This window comes from Microcebus murinus, chromosome 16, assembly GCF_040939455.1.
Source record: "Microcebus murinus isolate Inina chromosome 16, M.murinus_Inina_mat1.0, whole genome shotgun sequence".
Classification (NCBI taxonomy): Eukaryota; Metazoa; Chordata; class Mammalia; order Primates; family Cheirogaleidae; genus Microcebus; species Microcebus murinus.
Window position 1 is genome coordinate 30,431,543 of NC_134119.1, and position 22,437 is coordinate 30,453,979.

Consider the following 22,437-nt stretch of genomic DNA (forward strand, 5'->3'; position numbering starts at 1 on the left):
ATGTGGACGGCGTGGTGTGTGGCTGCTCTGTCCGTGGCGGCTGTGTGTGGCATCCGCCAAGAGACAAACACGGTCCTCAGGGTCACCAAAGATGTGCTGAGCAATGGTGAGTCCGGTCCTGAAGGGGGCTGTGGGCGGCATGAGGAGAGCAGGGCAGGCCAGCCAGCTCCGAGGTACAAGGACCCACCTCGTACTGGCAGATTCCACGTCAGAGGGCTGGGTGACTCCTCCTCTCTGGGCCTCAGTGTCCCCTTTTCCTCTTGGCTACCATTTCCTGTGCACCTACTATGTGCCAGGCACCTATATTACATTCATTCTCTTGAGGCAGTCGAGAGCAGTGATTAAGAACTTGGGTGCTAGAGTCAGCCTTCCTGGGGTTCAAATCCTGACTGTATGGCCCCAAGCCCATGACTTGAGTTCCCTGAGCCTCAGTTTCCTTACCTGTAAAATGGGTGTAATTATGGTCCCCCCATCTCAGAGAACTGATATGAGAGTTAAATGAAACGACCTTTTGAAAACTTAGCACAGTCCCTGGTACATAGGAGGCCCTCAAAAGCAGGAGCTATCATGATTCCTGCCTCCAATTCTTAGAAACTCATTGTCCTCTGGCAAATAAGGACACATTCCCTACCTCGATGCCCGTCCAAAGCTATCATAAGAATAAAAAATGAGACTATTTCCTATCTGTGTAGTCTCTGAGTACTTTACAGGCCTCGGTTTCTCTACCCATCAAATGGGGGTGATTATTCTGGCCTTGGATTATTTCCCAGAATCAGGGGAGATAATGCACGAGGAAGCAGATTTTTAAAGCTGTGAAGTGCAGAGCCCTTGGACGGGCGGGCGAAGAAGAAAACCCATGAAGGTGTGGCTGAATGATGTCACAGTCTGGCTAAAGTGAGATGAGCAAAACCCAGCAGACAGAGGGCTCGCCAGGACCTCAGGGCCTGGAGAAGTCTTCCCATGCAACCCGCGCGCTTTCCTGCGGGAAAAGCGAGGCCCGCAGGTGGCACCTGGGGCTGGGGGTGGCAGAAAGGGAGGCACCCGGACTGAGCACCCGACTGACGCTCTGCCTCTCTGCAGCCATTTCCGGCACCCTGCAGCAGAGCGATGCCCTCCGCTCGGCCCTGAGAGAGGTGCCCGTGGGTAAAGCCGGCGGTGACAGTGGCGGGCCCCTCCTGGGGGGCCTGCTTGGTGGCAGTGGGAGTGGAGGCGGTGGGGGAGGTGGTCTCTTGGGGGGCCTGCTTGGTGGTGGGGGTGGAGGGGGTGGCGGTGACCTGTTGGGTGGAGGCTTATTGGGCGGTGGCGGCAGCAGTGGTGGGGGGCTCCTGGGTGGTGGCAGCAGTGGTGGGGGGCTCCTGGGTGGTGGCAGCAGTGGTGGGGGGCTCCTGGGTGGCAGCAGTGGGGGGCTCCTGGGTGGCGGTGGCAGCAGTGGCGGGGGCCTGTTGGGTGGCAGTGGTGGGGGGCTCCTGGGTGGCGGTGGCAGCAGTGGTGGGGGCCTGTTGGGTGGCAGTGGTGGGGGGCTCCTGGGTGGCAGTGGTGGGGGGCTCCTGGGTGGCGGAGGTGGTGGTCTCCTGGGTGGCGGCCGACACCGTTACGATGACTACAGACGCGCTGACTTCCCCCGAGGTGTTGGTGGCGTTCCCTACAATGACTTCCATGTCCGAGACCCCCTCCCAAAATACACCAACGGCAAACAGCTTGGCGGGAGTTACAAGTACGGTCACATTGAGACCAACGACAACACAGCCCAGCTGGGGGGCAAATACCGGTACGGCGAGATCCTTGAGTCCGACGGAAGCATCCGGGACCTCGGGAAGGGCGACTACCGCGACGCCGGGAGCGCGTACGGCGGCCACAGGGGCCACCTGCGATACAGGTCGGCCGACGGCGCGGCGACGGTGGGCCGGCGTCACCGGCGAGAGCTGCAGCCCGGGGAAATCCCGCCCGGGGTGGCCACGGGGGCGCTGGGCCCCGGCGGCTTGCTGGGCACCGGAGGCATGCTGGCCGCCGACGGCATCCTGGCGGGCCAAGGCGGCCTGCTCGGCGGAGGCGGTCTCCTCGGTGACGGAGGACTTCTCGGAGGAGGGGGAGTCCTGGGCGTGCTCGGCGAGGGCGGCATCCTCAGCACCGTGCAAGGCATCACGGGGTAAGGAGGGGCCGGGCGCCCCGTCAAGCTGTCACGGAACCTGCAAACAGGGTGGTCACTCCCAGAAGCTGGCTTGGGACAGGGCAGGGCTTCAGCGCCCCCCACACCCCAGGGCTTGGCCTTAGGGCTGGGCGTCTTCAGAGCCCCAGGTTACATGGCTGGGGGCCCCGGCCGGAAGCAGTCCTGCATTGGAGAACCTGCTCAACCTTTCACATTCATGTGTGACTTTGGGCCAGGGGTCCTCAAACTACCGCCCAGGGCCACATGCCGCCCGCCAAGGACATTTTTTCGGCCTACCAGGTATTTTTGCCGCCACTGCCTGTCCTGCTTAGCAGCCGACTGGTCCCGGTCCCACAGTGCGCATGTGTGGAATGTGCACCGCACTCTCCAACGGCCCTCCGATGGTCTGAGGGACAGTGAACTGACCCCCTGTTTAAAAAGTTTGAGGACCCCTGCCTTGGGCCATTCTTTTAATCTCGCTGAGTCTCAGTTTCCTCATCTGTAGAATGGCCAAATCTATAGTTTAAGTGGAAAAAGCCCAGGGATTTAAATTGTACATACATACTATAATTTCAACTATGCCCAGCCTCTTCCTCACAGTCAATATGGAATCCAACAAATACTCAGAGCTCCCACTATGTGCAGGACACTGTGCTGGCATTGGGAGTGACCCAGTGGCTAGCCAAGGAAAGACACCCCTGTCCTTAGGGAGCTCGCAGGCCAGTGGGGGGCGTGGGCACTGCTAGAGAAGAGCGTAACCACACAAGCATAGCAGGAGCGAGAAGTCCAAGGGGAAACGCGGACGTGTGTGTGTCACGGGGGAGTTCGCCTATCTGGGGAGGTCAGGGAGCCTCCTGGAGGAAGAGGCCTTTGAGCTGAAATCCAAAGAACGTACAGGAGGGAACCAGGCAAAGAGGGGCACGGACAAGTAGAGGGAATGGCATCTGGACATGCAAAAAAGATTTGAAGGAAGCTCATGGAAATGCGAACAGTGGGTCTCTGGGCATTGGGGTTACAGGTGGTGGCATTTCTTGCCTCCAACTTCTCTGTGTTTTCCAACTGTCCGTGAACCTCAGGTCTCTTTAGAGTCAGGAGCAGTGCAAGGAGGTGTGGGGCAGGGTGCCCCGGGCGAGTGAGTGGCAGTGGGGGAGGGTGCCCTGGGCGAGTGGGTGGCAGTGGGGGAGGGTGCCCCGGGCGAGTGGGTGGCAGGGAGAAGGACGGCCACCTTCTCCCTGCTCTCCGCCCTGTGCAGGCTGCGCATCGTGGAGCTGACCCTCCCTCGGGTGTCCGTGCGGCTCCTGCCTGGCGTGGGCGTCTACCTGAGTTTGTACACCCGCGTGGCCATCAACGGGAAGAGGTATGTGTGTGCCCTCGGCCCTGGGGGCGTCCCCACCACCCTGTGTCCTAGTCTCTGTATCCATAACGCACAGACTAGGCAGACCTAACGTGTCGCCAGCACGCGGCTCGCACGCTCGGACTCCAGCTCACCTGTCGGCAGTGAAGGTGGCTTAGCTCAGCGGTTAAGAGCTGGGAGGCTGGAGTCGGTGACAGCCTGGGTTCAAATCCTGACTCTCTTAAAAGCTGCATGACTTTGGGCCAGTCCCTCATGTCACCGAACCTTAGTGTCTTCGCTTGCCATGGGATAATAAGACCACCTCCTTCTCTAGGTGGCTGTGGCCGTAGTGAGGGACAGCAAGCAAAATGCCTCCCTGAATGGTGCCTGCCACGTAGTAGGTGCTTATTAGAGGACCTCAGAGGGTGGACTTTGCATCAGTTTTCCCCCATAGGATGAGGTCCTGTCTAGTAAGCTAGGTGGCCGGGCGGTCACCTTGGAAACCAGAATGTATACTGAGCCCTGCTCCCAGCCTTGGAGCGCTCATGGGCTGATGGGGAGAGTTGTTCGCAGATGACCTGAGGGATCAGGGGCGACTCCTGGTTGAGGACCCCTAGAGACGAGCATGGGGCAGCATAGATGGCAGGAACAGCAAGGACCAAAGCCTGACGTGGAGGAGTGGGCAGGCCTGGTTAAGGGGGAGTTCCCGGTGGCTGGGGTGACTCACGGACTCCCTTGTCCCTTGGCCCCCCGCAGTCTCATTGGCTTCCTGGACATCGCGGTGGAAGTGAACATCACAGCCAAGGTCCGGCTGACCATGGACCGCACGGGGTATCCTCGGCTGGTCATCGAGCGATGCGACACCCTCCTGGGGGGCATCAAAGTCAGGCTGCTGCGAGGGTGAGTGCCCATGGCAGGGGCGCCTTGGGGGACGCTGGGGTGGGCTGTTCCTGGCACTGGGGCGGCACGGTGGTGACGCTGCAGGAGCAGGGAGGACTCACGCGGAGCCACCTCCACTGTCACCTGTGGCCCTGGCCTGGCACAGCCGGGGGCTGCTCCACGGCTGGGAGTCTCGGCTTCATCCTGCCCCGTCTCCTCAGGCTTCTGCCCAACCTCGTGGACAACCTGGTGAACCGAGTCTTGGCCAACGTCCTCCCTGACTTGGTAAGAAGCTGCCCCGGCGTGGGGCGCAGGGAGCACGGCTCTCCCCAGACCCAGAGGCCCCAGTTAGGCCTCCATCCCTGGGGGTGTGCGGGTCACCTGGATGGATGGAGGGAGCTGGGGGCAAGGGGCATGTTCCTGGGGGCCTGGGAAGGACCCTGAGGACCGTGAAGGGACAGATTCGTGGAGGGATGATGAGGGGAGCTTGAGAGCCGCACAGCTCCGGGCTTGCATCCGAGCTTGGCACTTGCTAGCTGTGTGACAAGGCACATCGCCTCTCTCAATCTCGCTTTTCCCGTCTGTGAATGGGATTCCGGGCTGTGCTGGACAGGGCCCAGCACAGAGACAGCGGTCGGCACGTTAGCAAGCGTTTCTGCTGCCGTGCACCCCTCCCCCGCTCCCTGCCATGCCACCAAAACCGCGTGCCGTTCCTCCCTGCAGCTCTGCCCCATCGTGGACGTGGTGCTGGGACTTGTCAACGACCAGCTGGGTCTCGTGGACTGTAAGTCCTTCCTGCTTTGCTTCATGTGGCGGCAGCTGCCACTGCCTGCTCTGGCCCAGCCCCAGGAAGGACACTGGGGATGCAGCCGTGTCGGGGAGGAGGCCCAGCGTGGGGAGACAGACCTGCCCTGGGCCCTCGAAGGGTGGTGTGGCTAGTGCCATGAGCGAGGTGCCACCTGGCCTCTCCTCTTGCCTCTCAACATCCCCCAAAGTCCCAGAGGTTGTTCACTGGGAGCCAGGCAGCTGGGTTTGAGCCTGGCTCTGCGCTGGCAGCTGTGCGGACTTTGAAGGACTCTTCCCAGTGTCCTCGTCTCTAAAATGAAGGGTTTGGTGTCAGCACACAGAGGGACTGGAGAGCAAATGGCAGGAGACACCACAGAGACTGAACAGGTCCTCAGAATCAGGCTTCGGCACCACCTCTGGTGCTGGATTTGCGAGTGAACATTCCTGAAAGCAAAGCTGCTCCACATGGTTGTGCAGTTTGTGCACTGCACAATTCCAGGGACCTCCTTTCATGTACAGTATAATGGCAACCCCTCAGATTGTGCAGTGCGTAGCTCCTACAGCTGTGCAGGACAGTCCTCTCTGGTGGAGTTCCCATTTCTCTGGGACTCCAGGTGGTTTGAGAATGGCTTTCTCAGACAGGTAAGACTCTTTCTTTCATGGCCAAGATGAGGAAGGAAGAGCCCAGGAGGTGGGGCTGTTCATTGCATACAAAGAAATGCCAGATTCAACAAAGCACCACATTGTGGAATCCTAAATTTCTTCCCTGGTGCACAGCACTTCACAGTTTACAAAATGCATCAACATCCAGGATATCATTGTGCTACCCCCCTTCCCAATATTGTCCAAGAGGTTATATTAAGCCCATTTTACAGATGAGAAAACTGAGGCTCAGAGTGATGCAGTGACTTGCCTGAAGTCACCCAGCAAGGAAGAGGCAGAACATTTTCTCTCTGTGGCATCTGGAGCTGGAACCTAGGCCCCACCCCCTACCCCCAGGCACAGGGTACAAGGAGGGAAGGTATCCGGACGGGTGAGGAGGACCTCCCTCTGACCCCCACGTTTGCCTGCAGCTCTGATTCCTCTGGGGATATTGGGAAGTGTCCAATACACCTTCTCCAGCCTCCCGCTTGTGACCGGGGAGTTCCTGGAGCTGGACCTCAACGTGAGTGCCTGGGCTTCAGGGCGAGGGGAGGGGCCTCCCCGAAAGGCGGCGCTAGTGAGGGCTCCTCGGGCTTCCCCTGCACAGAGGGACCACATTCTGATTAGATGAGGACCTTCTAGGAGCCGTGTCAGAAGACATAATGATAGCCAACACTTCCCCATGCCTGCCACGTGCTAGGCACATTCTAGATGCTTTATGCAGATTAGCTCAGCCCATCCTCACAGCAGCCATGTGAGGGAGGCACTCTCATTGAGGAAGATGAGGCACAGAAAGGTTAGAGCACTTGCCCAAGGTCACACAGCTAATAAATGTGGACCTGGGGTCTGAACCCAGGCGATGGGGCCAGAAGCTCCTAGAACTTCCGCTGTGGGCTTGGGTCTGCTGGAGGAATGTATCTGGCACTAGTGAGGTCCCAGGAAGCATTTAACAACTGGCTCTCCGCTGGGCCCGGTGGCTCATGCCTGTAATCCTAGCACCCTGGGAGGCCGAGGCAGGAGGATCAGTCAAGATCAGGAGTTCGAGACCAGCCTAAGCAAGAGCGAGACCCCGTGTCTACTAAAAATAGAAAGAAATTAGCTGGACAACCTAAAATATATACAAAAAAATTAGCCTGGCATGGTGGCACATGCCTGTAATCCCAGCTACTTGGGAGGCTGAGGCAGGAGGATCGCTTGAGCCCAGGAGTTTGAGGTTGCTGTGAGCTAGGCTGATGCCATGGCACTCTAGCCTAGGCAACAGAGCCAGACTCTGCCTCAAACAAACAAACAAACAAACAACAACAAAAAAACCCAGCTCTCCATGATTTAAAAAAAATAAAATTCCTGATTTATAGCCTTTGCTGATTTCCATGGTATAAATATTGTACTTCCACCATGGGCAATTTCAAGTTACTAACATGACGCCACTGAACACAGAGCTGGGCAGAGATGCGCGGATCGGGCCTTGTGAAGTAGTGCGAGCTGGCTGCTTCAGCCCCGCTCTGAATGTGGCCCTGATTGTGCGTGGGGCACACACATCCGTCCTTTCCCTGGGCCGCACGAACGTGGCTATCTCCCCACCGGCCCCGTCAGGTACAGAAGAGCAGGTGCCCACCCGTGCCCGCGTGTATATGCGCGCCTGGAACGTTCAGAAACATGCGTCCATTGGTTACCTGCTGTGTGCCGGGCTCTGGGCTTGGTGCCGGAGGGACAGTGGTAACAAGACAGTCTCTGCCCTGATGGAGATTATAATCTTTCGGAGGGGACAGGCCGTAAAGAATCACTCCAGAAAATACATAGTTACGTGTCATGAGTGCTATGATAGAGGACCCGAGGCCATCAGAGCCTAAAGCAGGGGCCATGCTATATGCGTGGAGCTCAAGGAGGTGACAGTGGAGCGGAGACCTGCCAGATGAGTGGGACCTAACACGAGAAGAGTGTGGAGGGGAGCAGCCTGTGGGAAGAGCCCATGGTGGGGTGGGGAGGAGGCGGGGGACTGGCGAGGCCCTGGTGGCTGTCCTGCAGAGGGAAGGTGAGGCCAGAGTGGCTTCAGTGAAGCCGACAGTGTCTCCTGGGGCAGATCGCACCGCGCCCTGTGGGCCATGGCGAGGACTGTGGTCTTTGGAGAATAGACACGCCAACGTGCATTTTGCAGATGCATAAACGTGCGAATTCATTACGGCAGGGCTGGGGTCGGAGAGAATCTGTGCCATATCATGGCTATAATTACAAGTGACCATAAAGCAGCAACTGCAAGAGGCTCCATTCCATCACCAACCGAAGACGAGTTGGGGGCCATAAATGAAAGAGCCACTCAGACCCAGTGGGTGTAATCAAGGAAGGCTGCCTGGAGGCAGGTGCAGGCCTCACTCCAGCCTTCAGCCTCCCTCTCCCCACTGTCTCCCTATGCCCCTCCCCACGACCCCTTGGCTCTCTCCCCCCCAGACGCTGGTCGGGGAGGCTGGAGGAGGCCTCGTCGACTATCCCCTGGGGCGGCCAGCTTCGTCTCCCAGGGCGAAGATGCCAGAGCTGCCCCCCATGGGCGACAACACCAACTCCCAGCTGGCCATTTCCACCAACTTCCTGGGCTCAGTGCTGACCGTCCTGCAGAAGCAAGGGGCGCTGGACATCGACATCACCAACGGCATGGTGAGTCTGGCCCGCCAGGGGCCAGGAGGGCGGGGCGGGAGAGCTGCCCAGGGCTCCTCCACAGGCCCCTCGCCCTCGGGAGTTTGCTGTGAAGTGAGAACTGCGGACAGTCCACCGCCCGGCTCATCCCCAGCGCACAGGAGGACGTCAGTTACGGCAGCATCTGCCCGAGCCTGGTGCGGGGAGGACTTCAGGGGGTCCACAGCCATGGCATTAGATGACATCAAATCACATGAGGAGAAAATGCTCCCTATTCAACCCTATTGAATCTTATTTTAATCCTTTTTAGAGAGCATAACATATATTGACATAGATTTTCCTCAATATAAATGTTTAGAATCTCTTCACTTGGTGAACATTGATAGAGAAGTAACTAAAAGATACATTAGAAGGGCCGAGTACCGTGGCTCACGCCTGTAATCCTAGCACTCCGGGAGGCCAAGGCAGGAGGATCACTCAAGGTCAGGAGTTCAAGACCAGCCTAAGCAAGAGTAAGACCCCGTCTCTACTAAAAATAGAAAGAAATTAGCTGGACAACTAAAAATATATAGAAAAAATTAGCCGGGCATGGTGGCACATGCCTGAAGTCCTAGCTACTTGGGAGACTGAAGCAATAGGATCGCTTGAGCCCAGGAGTTTGAGGTTGCCGTGAGCTGGGCTGACACACGGCACCCTCACCCAGGCAACGGAGCAAGACTGTCTAAAAAAGTTGCGAAATAGTACAATTAATGCCTATATATCCCTCACTTAGATACTTAGATTTGCAAGTTAATATTTTGCCACATTTGCTTCATATCTATCCATCCATCCACCCTCCTACCCACCCACTCATCCATCCATCCATCCATCCATCCATCCATCCATCCATCCATCCACCCTCCTACCCACCCACCCATCCATCTACCCATCCATCCATCATCTATGTATCTGTCCATCCATCTACCCTATCTGTTGTTGAACAATTTGAGTTTTTTGAGAGATGCTATTTCACTCCATAAACTTCACCGTGTATCTCCTAAGAACAAGGTGTTCCCCAAAAAACCACAAATTATGTCAACCTTTGATTCCATTAAGAGGAAAGTCTTCATTTCCTCTCTTGCACTGTTAAGTTCCTCTCTTTAACTAAGAGAGAGCAGAGCTCATGCCCAAAGCCTGCCACAGGCAATGATACCCATGCAGAATGTAATGGCGTTGTTTCATTTTTATTGCATTTGGTTTCACAGTTGTCATCTCTTTACGTCAAGTGGTTCTGGTTTTCCACTTTTTAGTTTTTGAGGTCTTAAAGTGAATTTAAAGCAGACACGAAGTCAGTAACAGCACAGGTGGTTCCGGGAGAGGGTAGGAGTCGAGGACTTAGCGGACAATGGGTTGTGCAAATGGACTTGAGCATGCTCACCTTGTTTTGATAAAGAAATACATGTTTAGGCCGGGCGCGGTGGCTCACGCCTGTAATCCTAGCACTCTGGGAGGCCGAGGTGGGCGGATTGCTCAAGGTCAGGAGTTCAAAACCAGCCTGAGCGAGACCCCGTCTCTACTATAAAAATAGAAAGAAATTATAATTGGCCAACTAATATATATATATATATGAAATTAGCCGGGCATGGTGGCTCGTGCCTGTAGTCCCAGCAACTCGGGAGGCTGAGGCAGTAGGATTGCTTGAGCCCAGGAGTTTGAGGTTGCTGTGAGCTAGGCTGACGCCACGGCACTCACTCTAGCCTAGGCAAGAAAGCAAGACTCTGTCTCAAAAAAAAAAAAAAAAAAAAAAAAAAAAAAATACATGTTTAGAGAAGGATTCAGGTCCCGCCTGCTCTTCCTTGCCTGCGGTGAGCTTGGAGGCTGGCCCAGGACACTGAACCACAAGCCAGCTCCTAAGTCTCCGGGGTGACCACTGTTGGACAGGCAGGGCCTCCCAAGGGGTCCTTCAGTGGGAGAGGATGCCCCTGGGTGTCTCAGCGCGGCCAGGAGCTTGCCCACCACGCTAGCCCCCCCCCCCCGTCTCGCGCCCCCCGGCTCACTCGGCCCTTCTTCTCGTCCCACAGTTTGAAGAGCTTCCTCCGCTCACCACGTCCACACTGGGAGCCCTGATTCCTAAGGTGCGTTTGGCGGTGTGTCCACTGCCTCCAGCCTCACTCTGCGCCTGGCTGTCCTAGGAACCGGGTCGGAAGACGCTGAGCACTGGGGCGGGCGCCCTCACCCCACCCCTGCTTGGGAGTGCAGTGACGGGGCAAGGAGGCCAGACCCCCGTGGTCGGGGCACACAGGGTTGAGCGGGGAAGATCCTGAGTTCTAGCGGTGCACCGACCCCTGCAGGTCTCATCCTGGCCTGGCTACACCCTCGCTGTGTGACTTTGGGCAAGAGTCTTAACATCTCTGAGCCTCAGTTTCCTCGTCTGTGAAAAGAGGATGCAAACACCTATCCCATGTTCAGGTTATTCAAGGAGGGGGAAGGAGATAACTAGTAGAGATGCCACCGCAGCGGGCACACTCGGGTGCGGGGCAGCCTGGAGGGGAAGAGCAGCTCCTTGAAGCAGAGAAACATGGTTAGGCACCATGCCTTAGACAAAGGATTCATCTCTCTGAGCCTCAGTTTTCTTACCTGGAAAACGGGTAACAATCTCACTGCAAAGGGTAGTAGCAGTGGACCTAGAATCTAGACCGAGGCAGAGCAGGCATTTGATAAATGCTAACTATTATCATTTATTGTCGATAGTTATACATTTTTTTTAAGAGCAAATGTGCTCTTGTCCTATTAGCAGCCAGATATAGTTGGGACAAAGGCCTTTCTCACCCCAGGGCTGGCCCCATCTCTGGTTGTGGCCCGTTACCTTGCAGCTGGCAGCAGAGAGCTCTGTTCCTAGTAAGTGTCGTACAGGTGCGAAGGTGGCTGTCATCGTCAGCCGTTTTGCACATTTTTCATCTCTTTTCTGCCTGACCCCACTCCAGGTCTCAGTGGAATTCAAAGGATCTAGTGGGTGGGGACCAAACTCAACACATGGTCACTAGCGCCCCCATGTGGTTATCTAACATAATGACAGCGGCAGCTCCAGCAAGACCCCTCAGTCGACTGGACCTTTTATTTATTGCACCACTTCCCATGTGCACTGCACTTTACAGCTTGCGAAATGGTTCTTAAGAATCCACTATTTCATGTGGTTCTAATAATCCCCCCCATCCATGGGACTAGAGGGGACTCGCATCCCATTTTGCAGATTAGGAAACAGAGGCTCAGAGAGGTCACACAAGGAGGTAGTGGCAGAGCTGGGATAGAAGAGGGACTCAGGCCTTAGTGGCGCTGGGTCTGCAGCAGGGAGATTCAGGCTAGACACAGAGGGACGCGTGCTGGAGACCCAGGCTGGGGTGGAGTCACCAGGAGAGGTGACTTCTTTCTATTCCTTTTAAAAGTAACTTTGTGGGTTTGCCCATATATTTATGCTCGTTTAATATATTTAATAAGAATATTCTTTAAAGTATTTTTTTTTTTTGGTAAATCGGTTATTTTGTAAATAGGGCAAACATCATTTTGTGAATTGTCGCTTAGTAAATTAGCTTTCAGGGAACCAGTCTGCAGCAAATCTCCAGCAAATGCGGGCAGGTGGGGCAACCGTGCCTCATTCAGGGACCTCCCCGTGGAGTCTTCACCCCAGGAAGGGTGTCCAGAGGCAGGCGGAGGGGAGCAAAGGGCCTGGCTGTGCGTCAGACCTGGCCTTGAACAGTTTGCCGCCTGGCATTCCCCTCTGAGCCTCAGTTTTCTCATTTGTAACATGGAGAAAAAATACCCCTTGGAGTTTTGTGATGATTGAATGAAATTAAGAAACGTCCATTCAGCACCTGGCCCAGCCCCCCCCCCCCAGACCCCACTTTACTTTGCTGGGTACCAAGTTTTGAGCATTTCCGCATGTCAGGCATTGACTTTTGCGGGCATTGTCACACGTAATTCTCACAATAACCCTATGTGAGAGGCTTGGAGAGGGCAGCTCCCTGCCCAAATCCCACGGCGGGTGGGTGGCTTTGCCTGTGGTTTGCGGACCTCAAGCAATGTGGTCGGAACTGAAGGTGCCCAGCGGAGAGCCCCTGGGCAGCCGCACTGCCGGCCCCGCCCACCTGGCCGGTGCCCGCCCGCAGGTGTTCCAGCAGTACCCCGAGTCCCGCCCGCTCACCATCAGGATCCAGGTGCCCAACCCGCCGTCCGTGACACTGCAGAAGGACAAGGCGCTGGTGAAGGTGTTCGCCACCGCCGAGGTCATGGTCTCCCAGCCCAACGACGTGGAGACCACCATCTGCCTCATTGACGTGGTGAGTGTCTGGAGGTGCAGGCGGGCCCTGCAGACAGAGCCCTGTGGTCCCCTGGAGCCCCCGGACCCCTTCAAAGCCCCACAGTCCCCAGCATCACGACTGTGAGCCCAGCTTTGAGGCTGGAGGATCTGGTTCAAATCCAGCCTTTACTGCTTCTAGCTGTGTGAGCTTGGGCAAGTCACTCCCCATCTCTGGGCCTGATTTTCTCCTCTAGCATGAGGGCATGGCCGCAGGGCATTGGTAACATGCTCGGAGCAGTGCCTGATGTACCATAAAGGCTCCAAAGCGTTGGCCACCATTATTCCCACAGGTGGCCTTGGCCATTCATTCAGCAGCACTTACCGGGCACCTATCATGTGTATGCTTTCTACTAGATGCAGGGGACAGGGGGAACAAGATAGATGGCACCTGCTCTCTTGTCCCTGGTTCCTAACAGGGCACAGATACAAATATGACAATTCCCACATTATTTCACAGAAAGGAATCCTGTCCTCCTAAAAGGCGAATCATGTTACTCTCCTGCTTTCCTCCAATCCTGAACTAAAAACCAGTCTCCTAACAAAGTCCTTCAAGATCATTCTCTGGTCACTTTTCAGCTCCTCCTAGATATCAAGCATGGGCCAACCTCAGGACCTTTGCGCATGCTGTTCCCTCTGCCTAGAATGCTCTTCCCCAGACAGCTGCATGGCTCACTCTCTTCTTCAGGTTTCTGCTCAAATGTCACCTTCTCAGACTTTTCCAGATCACCTATCTAAAATGTCCCCGCCCCTCCCATCTCTCTCCTCTTTTCTCTCCCTTGCTTTACTACTTTGCTTGTAGCCTTAACTTGACATTGTTGTTATTATTATTATTATTATTTGAGACAGAGTTTTGCTCTGTCACCTGGGCTAGAGTGCTGTGGCATCAGCCTAACTCACAGCAACCTCAAACTCCTGAGCTCAAGCAATCCTCCTGCCTCAGCCTCCCGAGTAGCTGAGACTACAGGCACACGCCACCATGCCCAGTTTGGGGCATTGTCAGATAAGAGACTGAAAGTGTTGGTTCTCACCCAGGAGTGGGAACAGATGTCCACCATCTGTTCCCTACTGATCAGCCTCTACTATGTGCAGATTTTCCATCAGAAGCCCAAACATTTGTTTGAGTCATTTCAGAACCCTGCCACAAGCCCCACCAACCCAGGGATGCAGCCCTGACTCCTGCCACCCAGTTCTGCCTGTTCTGGCCCAGCCACTCCAGCCTCACCAGCCCTCTCCCTTCCTCACCCTCTGGACCCCGCTCCATCCCCCTAATGCCAACCTCTTTCCTGCCTCAGGGCCTTTGCACATTCCCTCTGCACTGTCCGGATTACTTCCCCACCCTCTCTTTTAACTGGCCATATCCTGCACACCCTTCAGTCCTCAGTCCAAATGCCCTCTTCTCAGGACAATGCTCACACCAGACTAGGTCCCTGTCACATGCATCCCGAGTTCCCAGGCCTTCTCCATCGTAACTCCACCTGAATTTGTTAGGATCTTTTTTTTCACTCTTTTGTTATTTATTTTGGGTGGGTGGCAGGTGAGCAAAGAGGGATTTTCCTACAAGTCTTCTACTTGGAGAGTCTGGGCCTTTTATGCCCTTTCCCGGGGGAGGGGCAGTTGTGATTGACAGTGATGATGCCCAGTCCCATCTGCAGTGGTTCATCTAAAGCAAGTTCCACAGGCTGCAAGCTGCCCCGCCCCCTCGGAGCCATCGTAGAGAAACTCGGTAAACAGCCTATGCCAATCACCTGGTGCCAATCATGGGGATCCCGTCACATTTGTCTTTCTGAGAAATGTTCACTCCACCCTTACTGTGACTTACTTGCAACCAATAATTAATGTCAGCAGTTTGTTACTCTGGACTCCTTCCTTCCAGAGTAGGGGAGCCCATTCTATGGTGAGTGTTACCGGGAGTCATGTGCTTATAAAGGGGGGTTTGACCCAGGCCTTAGGGAACAACCTGCTATTATGCTCGGGCTTAATGACGCTTAGCACACAGAGAGTCCTCAGAGAGCTACGCCAACACGTGAGGCAGTGATGTCTGATTCTTCTCCCCCTTTCCCTCCAGGACACAGAGCTGCTGGCCTCATTTTCCGTGGAAGCCGACAAGCTCATGATTGACGCCAAGCTGGACAAGTAAGGGCTCTGCCACCTCGGGTCCCCGTGGCGCTGCTGCCGACCCCCTAGGGCAGCCACGAGGGAGGTATCAGAGGGTTCCTGTGTGGCTGTCAGGGCTGGGTGCACCCAAGAGGCTGCAAAGGCGAAAATGGCCCGTGCCTGCCAAGACCAGCCTCACAGACCAAGTGAAGCCATGAACTTATCAGAAAGAACCCACTGCTAACAACAGCAACATCAGTAATAATAGTAGCATTGGTGGCGCTGGTGCACCAGGCTCTGCTCTGGCTACTTTATATTACTGTGTTTCTCCCGCCCAGTGGCCCCCATGGAAGTCAGGGCTATTAACTTACCTTTTTAAGGAGATGAAAGAAAACTAGGGCCTAGAGCAGTGGATTTACTCAGGGCCACACAGGGGCTGTGGGCCAGCCCAGGTCTGCGTGACCTGCCGTGTTGAACGTCTACACCCATGAGCTTTGGAGACAAGCAATGCTGTGTCCACTGACTGTCTGTGTGACTTTGACCAAGTGATTTCACCTCTGAGCCTCAGTTTTCTCTTCTGAAAATGGGGATTATAGTCCCCGCTTCATAGGATTCGTAAAAATAATAACTACTGTTTATCAGATGCTTTCTATGTGCCTGGCATTGAGCAAAGTCCTGGCTGTATCTTCATTAAATTCTTGACATCTGCCTATGGAAATAAGTACTATTATTGTTCCCGTTCCAAGATTAAGAATGATCATATGTAAAGTTTTTAGCATGTGCTAGGTCATTGTAAGTTTTTCTTTTGCAACCAGTATTTATTAAGCCCAGTGAAGGGAGTTACTTATAATATGCTACGGATCAGAGCCACCCAGGAGGTGCCCAGGGGTGATGCTCCACCCGGGCCGGATGGGGAGCAGGGGCCGGCCTCGAGAAGAGCCGGGGAAAACATGTCCCGGCCGAGTGGAGCGGCGACTTTGCTGGGAGAGAGTGAAGTCCTTTGGCCACGGTCACACAGCCAGTCGACGAGAGCCTTACCCATACGGTGTATGAGGCTTGTGGCATCGTGTCTGGTAGACAGTTAGTGCTCAGTGCCTGAAAACCAGGCTTGTTCCCGTGGACCCCGCCCAGATGGCGAGTCTGCGAGGGTGCTGGGGGACCGGCCTGTGACCGTCTGCTGCAGCGCAAGCGCTGTGTGATTCCCAGGCCATCGCTGCTTCTGATGGGCTGTTTTCTTCACCTGCAGGACGAACCTCAACCTCAAAACCTCAAACGTGGGCAACTTTGATGTGAGTCCCCCGCTCAGGCCCCAGGGCCAGGTCTTCCAGCAGTGCGCCCGGGAAAGGTCTCCCAGGGGCTGGCTGGGGCTGGGGAGGCTGGGAGTCCCAAAGGCTGGCATCAGAGCAGCCAGGCCTCACTTTGCAGAGGGACAGATGGAGAAACTGAGGCCCGCAAAGCAAGCAAGGGGCAGAGTAGAGGCAGCGCCTTCTGCCCTGTCTGTGGTGTGGCCTCATTTTAACTGGCTGCCCCGTGGGGTCCCCTAGGCCCAAATCTCTCCACTGCCGGGTGAGGAGGCCACGGGGCCACCGTGTCCTGCAGGGCCCTTTCCCCTGGAGCTAGGAGCCCACTGACTCCTGTGTGACCTTGAGCAACACCAGCCTCCTCCGAGCGTCAGTTTCCTTGTCTGTAAAACAAGTTTGGATTCATTTCCAACCTCCCTTCTGACCCCTGCATTCTAGAACTCTGCTTCTCCAAGGAGCCCGAGTCTGAGACGCTAGCATTCTAGGATTCCGGCCCTGTTTCAGCTCTGTGTTTTTTCTTGGGTCCTTCGCCCCACCTAAGGTTTCAGAAATACTTTTTATAATTTTTAAAAAATAAATTAACAACTAAACAGATGCTTGCTTTCTGGGATGAGCTTGGGTGAGATTTCTGCATGTGCAGAGAAAGTCAAATTCATTCGTTGTATTGCTTGGTTTTTTTTGTTGTTGTTTGTTTGGTTTTTTGCTTTTCTAACCCAAGAAAACTGCAGCCTGTGAAGTTGGTATCACCAGGTTCATTTTATAGGGAGAAAATGCCCCAAACTTCATAGCCGGTTAGGGCAGAGTTGGGATCAGAACTGAAAGCTCCAGGCTCCTAGTAGAGAAAGGGGCTGACACTTGGCGTGAAATTATGAATATTTGTGGGGCCACAGAGATGTGCATAAGGCACTAAACAAAGCTTTTTTCTCTTTTAATAAGCTTTTCTCATTTAATCCACACAACGTTCCTATGCTTCGGGCACTGTTGTTATCTCCATTTTCCAAATAAGGAAGCTAAGCCCACAGAAGTCAAGTGACTGGCCCAGGGTAACAGGGTCGGGAGGAGGCGGTGCTGGGAAGTGAGTCTGGCCCACCCCCCGCCCCACCCCCGCCCCCGTGTGGCTCTAAATGGCAGGTGTTTTCCATGTAGGAGCTTACATTGGTTTTATAGCCACCCTGCGGGGGAAGGGTTATTCACCCCCACTTTCAGAGTGGAAGCAAGGCTTAGAGAACTTTGGGGAGGTGATATGTGAAGACTCAAGGCCAAGCATTTTATACGATCTGCCCGTGATCCTCACTGCATCCTTGCAAGCTGGGTTTACTGACCCATTTTACAGCTGAGGAAGCTGAGAGTTGGAAAGAGAAGGAACCTGCCTAGAGGACACAGAGGCTGAGCTGGCACAGGATCCTGGAGTGTTGGCGACAGGGCCCAAGGGCCTTCCGTAACACCATTGTGCCATCAGGGCAGGCCACCCTGGACCCTGTGCTCTGTGCCTTCCAGGGGAGGAACGAGGCCTCCCTCAGTCCCTGCCTCACAGAGGCCTTGGACAAGTGCTTGCCCTGCTGCGGGCCTCAGTCTCCCCATCTGTGCATGGGCAGGTGGGTGAGGTGCACCCGGGGGCTGTCAGCTGAGGGGTTCTGGGGTCCCAGGCGCTCTGATTACTGGAACTGAGACTCCCCCAGAGCAGCTCTGCGTCTTCATCTTGGGCCCTTCAGAGCTGAGTGAACCCCCGGGCTGGGTTCGGCCTTCGTTCTTCCCCCGCAGGTCGGCCTCATGGAGGTGCTGGTCGGGAAGATTTTCGACCTGGCATTTATGCCCGCGATGAACGGTGAGTGCAGGCGCCCGCAGCTCTCCTTGGGCACGTGGTTTGGGGACTGGGAGCTGCCCGTTTGCTGGGCGCATTGGACGCACAGCCGTACCTCCTCCATAGAACTGAGAACTCCACTGGAAGCTTATTTACGCCTCCGAATGCAAATGCTGTTGCCCCTAAGGGTCCATCAGCTTTCTTACTTTCTTGTTTGAATGATTGTTTTGTTTATCGATGATCTATGAAAAGTCTAATTATATATGAAAATTTTATGTGTGCAAATTTTAGAAAGTACGGGCAATTTTTAAAATTTTCACCTCCCAGAGGCAATTAATCTCAACATCTAGATATTAATATATTTCCTTCCAAACACTTTTTCCTCCATTTTTTAATATGGTGAAGATATTTTCTGACTAATACACATAAATAAGTTCTGGAAAAAGTTCAACTAGTGCAGATGAAGCCAAAATTGCCCTTACCAACACCCCCACGCTCCTAACCCAGAACCCGGCCCCCTCGCAGTCACATTGAGTTAGGTTTTCTTGCCCAACTGCATAAATAGAACAGGCTGAGCATGCTTTATTCTCAGTGGTGTCTCAGGAATGTGCCCCCAAGGACTTCACAATGTGGAAGGGGTGACAGACGCAGAAACAGAGAATTCATATTTTGTGACTTATGTAGCAGAGTTCAGGGTGGGTGGGGTGTGGCAGGAGCCAGAGTTGCTTGGCCTGTGGTCCAGGAAGCCTCGCAGAGAGGGGACATCTGAACAGTCTCGGGGAGGCTCAGAACTCATGAGGGACGCCAGGGTGAGGGAGCGAGCTCCAGGCAGGATGAACTGCAAGGACAAAGGCCGAGGGTCTTTGAAATCGCCAGTCTTCTCGCAGATACTGATGGCTTCTAGGGAGACCAACGCCACTGGCCATGCCTGACCGATTTTTGTCTGTTTCACAGCTGTGCTGGGTTCTGGCGTCCCTCTCCCCAAAATTCTCAATATCGACTTCAGCAACGCAGACATCGACGTGTTGGAGGTAAAAGGGGAGACCGAGCTCTGTTCTGCTTCCCTCCCTGCCCTTTGCTCCTTAACTTTGGCCACTGCAAACTGTCAGGCCAGGAATTGGGAAGAGGAAGAGAAGGGGAAAGAAAAGGAGGGAACAGAAGCCTCTTCCTTCAGAGTATGGGGCTGAGGGAACAAGGAGCAAAGCTGCTACAAATCTTTAAAAGAAACTCTCGTGTCCGCAATCTCATTTAGTCCTCACCACAAACACCATTGTTCCCATCTCACAGATGGGAAAACTGAGGCTCAGAGTGGTGAGGGGCTTGCCCAAAGTGGACGTGTGATGTAGTTCATTGGAAAAACTTTTACTATGTAGACTTATGCAGTGCACTTAAAAAAAAAAAAAAACTTTTACTATGTACCAGACACTGTGCAAGGGTCCCTTGCAAAGCTCTCCCAGCCCAGTGGGGAGATGGACCTTGGGGTAAATTTTTCTGAAGTAATTGACTAATTATAATCATGACAGGTGCCTTGAAGTTCAAATGCAGGGGCTCTTGTTTCCATTATGAAAACCACCTGTGCTCAGTAACTGAAATTTGGAAAATACAGAAAAGATTAAACAAACACATGTGCATCCTCCTATACATGTGTGTGTCACCCAGAAATTACCCCTCAGAATATTCGGCTGCTTTTCATTCCAGTCTTTCTGGAGTTTTATTTTTAAGCATGGCTTTGTTCAGGGAATCAGTAGAGCATCGGGGTTAAAGAACGAGGGCTTGGAGCCCAGTGGCTTGGGTTCAAATCCTGACTCAGCCAATTTCCAGCTGAGCGACCCTGAGCAAACTACTTAACTTCTCTCAGCCTCAGTTTTCTCCTTCATAAAAAGGAACTAATCATAGTACCTACCCCTAGGGCTGCTTTTAGGATAAAATGAGATTCTGTCTGCAAAGCTCCTTGCATAGTCCTTTGCACATATTAAGCATTCTGGAAGCATCCACCATTATCAGTATGATCATTATAGTCAAGGCTGCTGCAGTGAACATCTTGGTGCACAAAACCGTTTCTGGATTCAGGATTTAGCTCCTTGGAACATACTCCCAGGAGTGAATGAAGGGCCTTTGCGCCAGATGGACAATTTCCTTTCCAAATGGCTGCGCCCATTTGCGCTGCCACTAGCAGTGTGTGGGGACCCACCTGCTCACACCCTGCTAGGCTTGGACCCCAACCCAGGGAGGACCCCACACCCCATTAGGGGAGCAGTCAAAGGGGGATGTACAGTGACCCTGGATGGACAGTGTGGGCAAGGGTCAGATGCAGGCTCTGGGACAGTCCCCAGGAGTGCCTGTCCCAGTTCTATCTCTTGAGCTCCTGTGGGAACTCAGCATTGCTCCGAGCCTCAGTTTCCTCATCTGAAAATGGGGAACAATAATACCCACCTTGTATAGTTCGTGGTGAGAAATTACATGAGATATGGCATTTTATTGTTAAGGGTTATAATTCACTTACACAAAGGGGTCAGTCAACATGAAGAGAACAGGCACAAATTTATCATCATTATTTACTATTTTCTGAGCATGCTCAGTGCCCCACGCACTGTTTCACATGGCTTTAGCCTCGCCACAGCTCTGGCTGCCGACTGCCCTCACACAGTAGGGGAAGGGCCTTAGTGTCAGGGAGGGTGAGCCACTTGCCCAAGGTCACCCAGCCTGGGAGAGGCAGAGTTTGCACGGAAATAACATGAGGCAGCTCAAACCAGTGGCCCTGGATGGGGCTGTCCTGCAGCCCCCTCCCCCACGGCCTCTTTGAAATTGGTGGAGATGAATTTTACTTTCCTAAAGTATTTTCATATCAAAATACATATTATTTTATTATAAATGACTTAAGTTTTATTTCTCCCTTATATTTCTGTAAGGGGATTATACTGACTTTAAAATATATGTATAAGCAGGTCATGTAACCTATGAACTTTATTCCAGAATAATGAAGGAGGTAAGACAAATGCCTGTAATGAAGTGTAAAATGGGTATTGGGTTTGAAGGGTTTAAAGAAAACCTCAGCCCCCTGCGTGGCCTTGTAGGCCCTATGTAAATGGCAGCTCCTCTTCTTATTCTTTATATGGATGTAGCCATTTACCTTAAGTTTTTATTTCAAAATAATTTTAGACTTACAGAAAAGTTGCAAAAATGGTACAGAGAATTCTAGAATACTTTTTCCTCCCAGCTTCTTCCTAATGTTAGCAACTTACGTAACCAGAGGAAAATGACCCAAACCAGGAAATGAACACTGATGCAAAACTGTTAACTAATCTACAGATTTTAGTCTGCTGTTTCCACTATTATCCTGCGTCTGGTGCAGGATCTCTTTAGAGTCCTCCAATCTGGGACACTTCCTCACTTCTTCCTTTTGTTTTATGACCTTGATGTTTCTGACGAGTCTGGCCTATTTTGTGCAATGTGCCTCAATTTGTATTTGACTAATATTTTCTCCTGACTGGATCAAGACTGTATTTTTGGCAAGAACCACAGAAGAGATCCTAGGCCCTTCTCAGTATCTCACTTATGCCTAGAGGTGTTCACTTCGGTCAGTTGGTTAAGGTGCTTCCTGCCAGGTTTCCTTGCTGTAAAATTACTGCTTTTCCCTTTGTAACTAATAAGTATCTTGTGGGGAGCAGCTTTGAGACTATGCCAATATCCTGTTTCTCAGGGGTTTTGGCACCCATTAATGGTTTTGCCTGAGACAGTTATTACTGTGCTGCTAGCTTAATGGTGATATTTTATTTCTGTAATTCCTTTTTCATTTATTAGCTGGAATTCTACTTTAAGGAAGAGCTGTCCCTTCTCCATTTATTTATTTATTTCACTATTAACTCGTGAACATTTATTTTGTTCTATGGGCTATAATCTCTTTTGTCATTTAATTTGTTGAATATATATATATATTTTAATTACCATGGGGAGGGGCTCAGGCTCACTTCTCTTACTTTGGGAAAAAGGAGACAAGTGGTAGGGAGGGAAGAGTCTTGTCCTCTTTTCAGGGAAGGATCATTATGGGGCCAAGGGATCCTCAGGCCATGTGACCCCTCGTTGCTGTTCACAGTTATGCTCCCGGAAATGTGATGCTCTGATCCAAAGGCAGGTGAGTGTCTGGCCAAGGCATAGCCAGAGCCACACACCCACTCACTGGGCTCTCTGTTCTGCCCTCCAAGGACCTCCTGGTGCTGAGCACATGAGGGACAGAGGCAGAGATGCTGCTCCAGCTGGAAGAAGCCAGAACCAGCTCCCAGGAGGCTTGGATACCGACTCCCCGTCCCAAGTCCCTTCAGCCATCACAACAGGCCCCTCCCCAGCCCTTCAACCCTCTTCCCACTTGCCCCCACCCCAGAAAGGATCTAACCACTACCCCGTTGGCAAACAATCCCATCTACCTATGGTCAGCCCCTGTCAGGGGGAGGGAAGTCACCTTGGGCGCCGAGGTCTTGCAGACCCCAAGCTGACACC

At 53.4% G+C, this 22,437-nt stretch overlaps 1 protein-coding gene across 1 annotated transcript; it reads left to right on the top strand.

The window, feature by feature from the left end:
• On the top strand, window positions 1-22,169 carry BPIFB4 (BPI fold containing family B member 4). The gene is made up of 16 exons (XM_012755317.2): window positions 1-106; window positions 1,081-1,143; window positions 1,627-2,146; window positions 3,399-3,503; window positions 4,236-4,379; window positions 4,580-4,643; window positions 5,082-5,142; window positions 6,218-6,309; window positions 8,232-8,435; window positions 10,475-10,528; window positions 12,557-12,727; window positions 14,813-14,880; window positions 16,088-16,130; window positions 17,904-17,967; window positions 18,898-18,974; window positions 22,146-22,169. Exons 1-16 carry the CDS (start codon window positions 1-3, stop codon window positions 22,167-22,169), a joined length of 1,860 nt encoding a protein of 619 aa, XP_012610771.1.
• Window positions 22,170-22,437: the final 268 nt, after the last annotated feature.